At 40.9% G+C, this 11,731-nt stretch overlaps 1 protein-coding gene across 1 annotated transcript in view; it reads right to left on the minus strand.

Moving 5' to 3' along the window:
- Positions 1 to 11,731, minus strand: part of THSD7A (thrombospondin type 1 domain containing 7A) — a 283,581-nt gene that overhangs the window by 85,838 nt on the left and 186,012 nt on the right. The window contains exon 10 of the mRNA XM_004702825.2: positions 182 to 314. Coding sequence (XP_004702882.1) covers positions 182 to 314 — 133 coding nt within the window. The remainder of the gene's footprint in view (positions 1 to 181; positions 315 to 11,731) is intronic.

Below are 11,731 nucleotides of genomic sequence, written 5' to 3' on the forward strand. Positions count from 1 at the left end.
TTCCCCAGCCGAGCAGCACTCCTGTTATAGAGGCCAGAGCTGGGATAGACAGCTATGAACACCCCCAACCCCAGCACGCCAGGGGCCTCTGTTGGCACCCTTTTCTCATATCTGAAAGACGATGGACTTGAAGCACGCCACGAGCTCCTTGCTCAGCACCCGTCTCCTTTCACTGTGTTACCTGTAGCTCTGACATTCCTGCGGGGCTTCACAGGCCTTCTCTTCGTAGAGGGGATCTGCACAGTCCCGGCCCCCGTTGGTTGGCAGCTGAATGATCACCCGGTGTCGAGACTGCTTCCTGACTGCAGAGCTTCCTGGAATGAAACAGCAGTTTAACCCAGGTACTCTGCACCAGGGGTCCTTGGGTATTGCAAAGGGTTTCTTTAACACATTTGACTGCTAACCTCAAGGTTGGAGGTTTGAGCCCACTCAGAGATGCCTCGGAAGGAAGGCCTGATGGTTGATTGCTGAAAAATCAGCTCTTGAAATCTTAAGAAGCACAGTTCCACTCTGACACACCTGGTGTCAGTGTGAGCAGGAGTCTACTCCACGACAATGGGCTTTACTCTGCACTGAGAAAAGAAGCTTCAAATAGCAGTCTGGGTGGCGAAATGCCTTTGCCTCCGGACACTCTTGCCTGGACATCCCTGAGAGAGGGGCCTCATCTGGTCCAATCACGTACTAAATTCTCCTAAAGAATGCTTAACTGAAAGCTGAATCCCTTCAAAATGTGAAGCATGGAGAAAACAATCCCATAGTCAACGCTAGCCTTCCTAATGTGCAGTTACAGAGTAATTGCTCTTTTGAATGTTTCTTTCCCCTTGAGAAAGATGACAGACCTAATTAATTGATTTCCTTCCACCTCACCTGCATATTCCTGCCATTTCCCTTGGTCCGGCTCACCACAGGGGGCTCATCCCCTTCACTCTGCACATGTAATGAATCTTCCATAGGAGAATATACTGAACGTGTTCATGTGAAGTTTTATTTCTTGTTATTGACTTAATTTGAAATGCAAAACTCATAAATTATTCTAGTCATTTATTATTCATGTGAAACAGCCTAAGGTCTTCAATTCAGGTAGTATTCTGCACATCAGTGCCGTGAGTAGTGAAACGGAAGTAGTTTTCTAGAGGCAGATTTTTAGAGAAACACTCAAAGTAGTAATGATTATCCAAAGTAAATCAAACCAAATTAAGTCAAAAAGTCATGAAAATAATTAAGACTTATCTTCAGTGGAGATAGCCAATTTGGCAGAATTATGATGTGAAGATGTTCAAATTTTTTAAATATTAGAAGCAGACAATGTATAAATCCTGTCAACTCTAATAAAGTATTTTTCCAGTTACAACATGTACACTTTAAGGATGAATAGCCACATAACATAATTACACTGATCCCTAAAGGATTATTTTAATCGAGCTCCCCAATACATTTACATTCTTTTGCAAGGTCATTAAATATTTGGTACATAACCTATAAAAACAGACATTTGAGAGGCCTTTAATAATTAAACTTTAATTGTAAAAATGTGAAGTCATATGTTAGTGGAAAAATATGATTTGGTGGTAAACCTGACAATAGTGGAATACACTGTCTCGTCAGTAGGAGCAATTCTCAAAATGTCTGAATCACTGACTCGGTGAAACGTCGGAGATGATTTCAGTATCCCAGGGAGACTCCATTAGGGAACCCAACCCCAACCAGTCACTGCCATCGAATCGCAGCAACTCCCCCGGACAGGGGAGAACTGCCCTTCTGAGTTTCTGACTCCAAAGGTCTATCCCTTGGAGAACTCTTAAAAAAAACAAACAGAACAGCAACAACAAAACCAAAAATGGACAAACAAAAACAAACTTCAGGGCTTTGATCCAGAACTACTGGGGAGAATGCAGAGGCGTTCCACTTCAGTCAGGACACACAGTCTTCTTTGCAACATACAGGGAGAGCTCTACTTTGTCCCATAGGGTTTCTACTTGTAATTGACGCAATGGCAATGAAGTTGGTGTGAGTGCCCAGAGTGATTAAATAAAAAAATGTAAGGGTTAGATTTGGGAATTTGACTTTTAATAGTTATGAGGAAATCATGTATGTAATTTATTGGAATAGATGATCTTATCTGTCATTTCTCAATTTAAAGGTTTACATATAACTTATTGGATTATTTTTATGGTGAGGGAAGAGAAACATCCTTATTAATGATCATACTGACTCTTTTATTGAGTGATGTCAATACTATAGGTAATGGGGTAGGGAGCCAAGAAGAATTAGAGTCATGGATTTGAATTCCAGCTGAAACATTTACATATTAGATATGTTTTATTTAGAGCAGCTTAAGAAATGGCAATGGGACTTTTGATAAATTTGATATAATCTCTATCCAATGTTATCCAATGACCCCCATTTTATTTTATTTATTTATTTTCATTTTTATGTATTTTCCCAACAGTTTTATTGGCACATGGCTTACATATCATCTAACTGAACAGTTCAATCATTCAATCATATCTACCTTAGAGCATCGCCACCCTTCTCCTTCTCCTTCCCCCACAGTTGAATCGGCTTTAAAATGGGTTGTGCAATCATGATCAGTTCTAGTGCTCCTTCCCTCCTCTGCCTTCATTATTTACTCCCCAAATTCCCTTCTCTCCCTATCACCCAACCCTCACTCTTGCATTCCCTACACCACTTTGTATCAGTTGTCATTATACATCGACTCCTGTGCTGCACAACTGGGAAACCCCACTGAAAACAATGAACAACAGATCACACTAAGTTGGCAAGGATAAGATGTCTTTCTATTGGTAGAAGGATAAAAATACAAATAATGTGTCAGTGGTAGAAGACTCTCATCAACAGATAAAAACCCAGAAAGAAATTTTAGTCATGGAACAACTAAGAGATGCTTGCACCCTATAGGTAGGTTGGCTAGCCAAATGTGGAGTTTGACCCAACATAATCAGGATGACAATGGTTTCTGCCTGTTAGTAGGGCTAGTCAGGACTCTTGACTTAATAGCCAAGTGACAAATTCAGAACTAGGAAAAATTTTTCCCCCATAGCAATATGATAAAAATCCATGTGCTTCTGATATTTGCTCTGGTAACCAGAATCTTGGAGCAGATTTTATTCTCAATTGCAAGAGCTTACCTTAACTTTGGTTTACTGGTATATTTTTCTTTTCTTCCTTCCCTCGACATCATCGTTCCTTAACATGTTTTATTATTATTATTTTTTAGTTTATGTTTATGCTCTGTGTTCAATCCTTTTTAAAAAGCATACAAACCATTCTTTTTCTTTGTTTTCACATTGGGAGATGGAAGGAGGAAGTGTGTGTGTGTGTGTGTGTGTGTGTGTGTGTGTGTGTGTTGCTTGCTTTTCAATAGTGAAAAGAGGAAAAAACATAGAGAAAATGGTCTTTATTTTCCAGGTGCTCAAAATTCTTAGCGGCCATAATCCTGTAACCCTTCTTAATCTGAGAGAAGATAGGAAACAGAACTAAGATTGGGACCAAAGGGCCCCAGGGACTTGAGAGGACACTAAATTAAGTTTTAACCTTATAGAACCCTCTAGATTGAAGTTCCTGGAACACTGACATTAAGCTAATGCTCATGGTATGAGCATATTTACTCATTTTATACTTATAGTACAAAATTATACTATTTACTCATTTCAAAATTAAAAGCTTAAGATGACAAATTTACCATAAATTTCCGTTTTGTTACTATTGTGCAACGATGAGTTAATTATCCAGATGTCATCTGTCTTGGAGTGTGGAGAAAAAAGACTTCCAATTTGGGAAGTGGAAGCCGAAAGTTATTGATACAATTCCATTTCAGTTTCTTTCCATTTAATCTTGCTTATTGCCTTGAAAGCAGAAGCGTCACCTACAAGACAACTCGGTAACATTCTAGTGCTTTCTCATTTCAAACTCCACAGGTTTACAAAAGACTTGTTACAAAAACAACCATGGATCTTTATACTTCCACAAGAGATGACCCAATAGCAGTTCATTTATTCTTATAAAACGTTCAAATTCTGCAACTTGTGGAACCCACAGCATAGAGACTGTGACATGGTTGAAGCAGACAGGCCAATGCAAGAATCCTCACAGGGGAAGTTGAGTGGGGCTGCAGAAGTCAGAGTCATGACACCTGTGCTTCCATCTACTAAGCCGTTTGCTTCCCTCTGAAGTGCAGGTCAAGAGGCTGCTGTGCACTCAAAGAACAGCATCCTAGAGCTCAGCCAGGAGAGAGCACAAGTGGAAGCGACAGCAAACACAGAAAGAAACGAGGATGGAAGCTCCCTACTAACGGGAAAGTGCAGGCTGACACCCTTCATAGTGCTCTGCATGTATTTGTGACCCGTTTGTATATGTAGCTGATGTACAGATGCAGATTTCACTTCTCTCTGTATTCTTTTCTCTTAAAACATTACTTATACAAACCCACAAACCCTTTGCCATTGAGTCAGTTCCAGGTCATAATGACCTTGTAGGACAGAGTTCCCCAGGCTGTCAAGTTCATGGAAGCAGACTGTCACATCTTTCTCCCATTTAGTGGCCGGTAGGCTTGAACCTCTGCTCTTTGGGTTAGAAGCCAAGCCTTTACTCACTGTGCCACCAGGGATCCTGGCACATAGCAGGGGCTTCATAAATAGTTGCCGTTTTACAGACACATTTACTTTTCATCTTCTCATTCAGATTTCTAAATATCCTTTGTTTGTTTTTTCTCTTTTCCTTTACAGTAGGAAAAATATGGGCTCTAAATCTGTGCATTAAATATTAATAAAAAACATGTTATTATCTTTTCACTGGGAATAATATGCATGGGGAAATTGATGACAATCACTTGTAGAATTTATACTTGACAATATCTACCTAGGTTAGGAATTAGAAAAGGGATTATGCATTCCAAAAATAATTATCTGATAACAGGACACTGGTAATCTCTCTGAGAGTCACAACGCATCGTAAGACATTGCAGAGAGAGCTCGTCAGAGAAGTTACTTGCTGGAAGGACTGCAAGAGCAGATGCAACTGTCAAGACCTGTTCAACGGGAACCGGACAAGTGGTGCTTGAGCAGCACAGTGACACCAAAAGGGCGACGTTTAATGCAGGAAGCCAAATGCAGTGGGAATTTCCAGGTCTTTGGGGTATTTGTAGGACAGCACTGCTAAAAAGCAGGATGGCAGAATATACGACTCTGCAGTGTCCTTCCTGTCTCCCATCGCAATAGATATACTAAGGAGGGGAAAGAGTAAATAGAATTTTAACAACTAAATGTACTAGGTCAAGAGTATTGATCTTTTTTAAAGATCAGAGTACAAATAATTTATATTCATAAATGATTTCTACTGTTAAAAGCCTTCTTGTCAAAATTGATGAAAATTAGAAAAAAAAATCACCAGTGCACTAGTTTTAGGATTAACCTACACTCTACTCAATCCTGATCTTTATTGTCATTGATTTTTCAAGTCATATCTTGAGAGAAAGCTGAATAACATTTCAAATAATTATTTTTATTCTTCCTGGAATCTTCAGTTATTCTATTCTATTTTCCATTATACTATAGTGTAATTTGACCTCTTAAAAGTGGTTTTTAAAGCAGGGAGGTTTCGTACACTTTGATAAACTCAGAACTCCAAGAATTTAAATTTTACCTGCAGAATGCAATGGGAAAAAACCACTCCATCCTTGAATTCGGTTTGTTTTACCAGTATCTCTCCTTGCGCAGTCAACTGTCAGCATTGAAAACACTCTGTACAGAAGTCACAGTAACTTCAAGGAGGCTTGGCTCATCCACTTCTTACCAAATAAGGGGAATAAATTAAACTAACTTCCCGTGATTGCTTTACTTTCCTCACAAGTCTAGTTTTCTATAATTCCATTGTATCCTTGCTCACAGTGTGAGCTGCCTGCAGGCAATATAAAAGAAGCAGGCCCAAGAAGGGTGCACCTCGGCCCTGCTGTCCCATGGCTGTTCTTTGTTATCCCTCCTCCTTCTCTATTGCCTCGAATCACAATGATCTTCAGTCTCTTCAATCCTGAGTGCCTAGGCTTAGGGTCTCCCAGAGAGTTTTTCTCCAGGAGACTCAACACAGAACAGGAAAAAATCAGGGCTGATCCCTTGCTTCCAATGAGATGATTGGTGCCCACCTGCACACATCTCCCGCTCCCAGAAAGCCTCGTGCTCCCAACACAGGACGCTCCTGAATTGGGATGTTGGCACTTGTTGGTTCCCACCATTCCAGGAGCTGCAGGTTTCCTAAGAACCCCGTGCATCGTCACTGTTATACATACTTCCACTCACAAGAGATTACCACAACAAAACCCATCATACCTCATATGCCTATGGCCACTACAAAAGCAAAACAAGAACAAAAAATGAGGCACCTTCTCCTCTTGTGTTTAGCATCATCAGTACCACCCACACGAACAATCCAGTTCAAGTTCTCATTCCTCTCCATCCTCTAATTCTTCCAACACGGTACCCGGAGGAATACATGGCCCATCAGTTCAGTCTCTTGGAGAATCTCCTTTGTGTAGTTTGCCAATGGAAGCTGGCTTTATCTAGCCTTTTACTTCCCGGTCGTTTTTATTTAAAAACTTCCAGTTAATTTAAAGTTCCTCCCACTATCAACTTGAAAGGAATCTGGTAGTCCAGCAGTTTAATGTTGGGCTTACTGAAAGGTCCATGGTTCAAACCTACCTAGTACCTTGTAGTAGAAAGACGGGTCGTCTGCTTCCAGTAATATTTACAGCCTCAGAAGCCTTTTGGAGCAGGTCTGCCATCCTGTCTGGTTGCTGTGAATAGAAATCTGCTGGGTGATGGTATCTACTTTGCGGCAGTCCCCTATCAACGCCTCACAGGTTCAAGGCTTCAGAAGGTTCCTCGGGTGATTCTCTCTGCTTCTGACCCTGTTGCTTCAGTGGCTTCGGAGTTCCGATGGTTAATCCACGCACCATCGTGGACACCGAACTACTGCGCCTCTCAGACCCCGTGACGTTTCCCTGTGGCGCTCATAGTCATTGCCCACTCTCAGGCTCACTCCTGGATGTTGTTATGACTGACTAACAGTAGTAACTGGGCATTCTCACCGTCAAGCCTTACTTTCCCACAACACCTCTTAACCTTCCAGTTTGTTTTTCCTGGTTCTCTGCCAATCATTTCCCTGTCACATTTCCCCTTCTGCTCCATGACCTAATTTCCCTCACAGCCCAATTTATTTTGATGTTGCTCTCCATTACTGTTATTACAATAACTCCCTTAAACACACATTTAGCTTTCTGTTCCTCTCTCCCTTTCTTGGAGTTTCCTGGAAATACTCAAACTCTTATCAAAATCAATTATTTCCTAACAGTATTCTTACATAAAGGCAGTTGAATGTGGCTGGTGAAACACTGCACCCGACTAAATGGGCAGTTGATGTTGCATAGAAATTCTACCCCAAGGATACACATGGCAGCCAACTCAAAAGGTGGGGAAAAGAAACCAAAGAGGACCTGGGTAGTGGGGGAATGGGGCACTAACCCACCGCTGGGGAGGTATTGTCTATGTCTCCACAGGAAAGAGAGAGAGTTACCAGCCTCAACCTTGTGCATCAAGCCTTGAAAGCAGGCAACATACTTGCATGAAGCAGCAGACTACCAGAGAGGTCCGGCCCCACCCCGAGCTATGTGGACCCCTCCCCAGAAGATAGGACCACAGAGGACAGCACTGAAGATGAGAGAAGATGTTCTGCTCAGACCAGAAGGAACAACTAAGAGGGAAGGAGAGAGACAGAGAAAGAACCACACCCTGGTCCACCAAGTCCTGAGGATGACACTCCTGCTCAGAGCAGCCAAGGCCCAGAGAAGATCGTGGGCTGGCCCCACCATGAGAAACTGGGACCCCTCACTGACTTATAGCTCTATGGGGGACAGCATTGGAGACACAGTGCCGGAATTGTGTCCAGTCTGACAATTCCCCTACACACACACACACACACACACACACACACACACACACACACACACCGGGGCAAAACGAGAAGGAAGTGCAACGAGCAGCAAGGGGAGCAAAGCAATGAAGTGACCGAGGAATCCCCAAATCCCAAAAATAGACTTTGGGGCCAGGGCTTGGCACCTCATCAGACCCAATCAGAAAACATTCATAAGAGTCAACAGACAGACCTGGAACTATTTTTTGGCTTTTTTTATTCTTCCCATGTCTATCTATATAAGGTAGGCAGAATAAACAATCCCGTGGAGAAAACAATGGGACCTATGGTTCTGGGGGCAACATGGGAGAGGGGGAGAGGGGGGAAGCCAACAGACCTAAGGACAAGGAAACAAGTGATCTAAAAGTCTTAGCAAGGAAAGCGTAGAATGCCTGGTGGGGTTTGATCAAGTGCAATGGGGCTGAGAGGAATTAGAGAGCCAAATGAAGGTCAAAAATGAGAGTGGAATGGAAGGAAGTAAAAGAAAATAAGGGAAAGAACCAGGAGGCAAAAGACATTTATAGAGGTATAGACATAGGCATGTACGTATGTAAATATATTTATATAGGGATATAGGTCTATGCACATATATTTATATGTTAAGTATTAAGGTAGCAGATGGACATTGGGCCTCTACTAAAGTACTCCTTCAATTCCCGAACACTTTGTTCTAATTACCTGGCATTCTGTAATGCTCATCTTCCCTAAACGATCACTGAAGACAAAACAGGTGCATAAGCAAATATGGTGAAGAAAGTTGATGGTGCTTGGCTGTTAAAAGATACAGTGTCTGTGGTCTTAAAGGCTTGAAGATAAACAAACAGCCATCTAGCTGGGAAGCAACAAAGCCCACATGCAAGAAGCACACCAGCCTGTGTGATCATGAGGTGTCGATAGGCTCAGGTTATCAGCATCAAAGACCCGAAATAAACAATCATATTTATTGATGTGAACAAGCGGGGCTGGAGTGGAGACCCAAAGCCCATCTATAGACAGTTGGACATCCCTTCACAGAAGGATCACAGGAAGAGACAAGCCAGTGCAGAATAGCACTGATGACACACAGGACATTCCTCTAGTTCTTTGATGCTTCCTCCCACCCTGCCACTACTATGGTCTCAGTTCTGCCTTATGAGTCCTGCTAAACCAGAGCATATACACTGTGCAGATAAGAGCTCTATATAGGGAATACAGGGCAGATAAACCCCTCAGGAACAATAATGGGAGTAGCAAACCATGAGGGAAGAGAGAAAGTGGGAGGAGAAATGGGAAACTGATCACAATGATAGGCATATAAAACCCATCCCTCAAGCATGACAAACAACAGAAACATGGGTGAAGGGAGACGGTGGACGGTGTAAGATATGAAAACAATATTAATTTATAATTTATCAAAGTTTCATGAGGGTGGCCATGAGGGAGGGAGGAAAAAGAAAAGAGGAGCTGATACCAGGGGCTCAAGTAGAAAGAAAATGCTTTGAAAAGGATGATGGCAACAAATGTACACATGTACTTGATATAGTGGATGTATGGATTGTTATAAAAATGATTGTTATATAAAGCTGATACCAGGGGCTCAAGTAGAAAGAAAATGCTTTGAAAAGGATGATGGCAACAAATGTACACATGTACTTGATATAGTGGATGTATGGATTGTTATAAAAATGATTGTTATATAAAATGATTTATTACAATAAAATAAATAAATAAGTTCTACAACATCTAAGTTTATCTACTTTGGCACTCCCCAAAACAATGCTACATTTTCCTTTCTCCCTTCAACCACTCTATCCATTTCCCCAGACCCTCACGCTCACTACTTAATCTTCCGTAACATGCAGTAGATACAGCACTCACAAATTAAAACGATTATGTGGATGCTTTGTCTCACATTGCCAAAACATGACATGAGAGTGGGGTCATGAGCTTCCTTACCTAATGCTGCTGGGCATAAAGTAACTATTTAAGAAATCCTTGTTGAATGAAGAAAAATGTTTACTTATTATAGTATATTTGACGTTTGATGACACAACAGAGCATTTAAAAACTATTATAAAAAATTACCAGTATATCTTCAATAAATAATAATCACTTGTAAACTTATATTAGTGCATTCTCTCTCATTATGATAATTTTCTCTGTACTGGTACAAAATGAATCTTTTCAAAAGAATTGTTTTCATCACACCAGTTAAAACATTTACTAAATATTGAGCAGGTGTAGAGTGTAGTTCTTTACTACTGTCATTAAGTCAATGCCAACTCACAGACACCCTATAAGACGGGGTGGAACTCCCTCTGCGAGTTTCCAAGACTCTAATTTTTCACAGGAATAGAAAATCTACTTTTCTCCCATGGAGGAGCTGGTGACTTTGAACTGATGACCTTGCAGTTAGCAACTACCAGGGATCTATTCACTGTAGACCACAAATAATACCTCAATTGGACTACAGTTCACAAACTATAGAGCACTTTTTATATACTTTCTAGTTTGAGTTATGGAATAACTCATAGCTGTTATGAACAAGGAAGGTTTTGAGGATTGAAGGACCCATATTCACCCATGTGGCCCAAGCTAGTCTCCAAAGCAGATCGGCTTATTCTACTCATTCCACTCTACCATGAAATTCCTGGATCACTCCTAATAGTATTGTGTCTCACTGCATATCAGAGAAAGAGGCACAGTAGTGTAGTAGCTTAAGCATTGAGCTACTAACCCCAAAGTGGGCAACTGAAATCCATCAGCCCCTCATTAGGCGAAAAAGAGGCAGCGTGCTTTCACAAAATTGGTATCCTTGGAAACCCTATGGGACAGTTCTATCTGTAGAACTTAAGGATCGAGAGAAACTATCAGGTGACCCTCTAAGGGTCTCCTTGAGTCTGATGGGAAGATCAGCGTAAATCCAACGTGTCCTCCCACAACTGACTTCATTCTTCTGTCCAACTTCACATCACAATTTTGCTACACATACCCTGGGATCCAGGGGTCCGGCCCATACTCTGCTGTAACACATCTTTCTCATGATCATTGAAGGCTTTTCCTTAGGCTTCTAATCCTCACTTAGAATCCTTTTATGGATCTCTCAAAAAGATATCATCTACCTCCTTAAACAAGATTTTTCTTAAGACTTTCTCTTAAGATTTTTTTCATTTCCCTAATTCCTAGTGCGCCTCTGTTTACCATGACTCTTATTGAAATTTGTAAGTCATGCCTTCTTGGGTTTATGTAGAAAAATTCTATATTGAAATAAAATCAAGTTTCCTTGAAGGCAGGGGCTCTAATCTTCTTTACAGAATTATGAATGTGCTAATTATAAACTCAACCCCAATCCATTGTATCTAGTCAATTCCCATCCACAGGGACCCTCTGTGGAGTTTCTGGGACTTGACAATCTTTATAGGAAGAGACAGCCTTATTCTCCCTCAGAGCTGTTGGTGGCTTTGAACTGTTAACCTTGTAGTCAGCAGCCCAATGCCTACCCCGCATTGCCATCAGGGTTCCTTGTAATTAATATCAGAATCAATAAATAATTCAAGAAATATTTATGCACTCATAAACAACATAACTCACCATATAAACAAATATAAATATATTTATAGAATATAATCTATAACTATATTTACATAGTAAGGTAATATTTCTATCTTAAGGAAAATGTGTATGTTTATATATATGAGAGGAGCTTCATAAAATAGTGGAAAACTCAATGATATGATTTTTTTATTCTCTGATGCCTGATAACTGATCCCTT

The sequence above is a fragment of the Echinops telfairi genome, unplaced genomic scaffold (assembly GCF_000313985.2).
Source record: "Echinops telfairi isolate 266 unplaced genomic scaffold, ASM31398v2 ScPeMD7_23;HRSCAF=83, whole genome shotgun sequence".
Taxonomy (NCBI): Eukaryota; Metazoa; Chordata; class Mammalia; order Afrosoricida; family Tenrecidae; genus Echinops; species Echinops telfairi.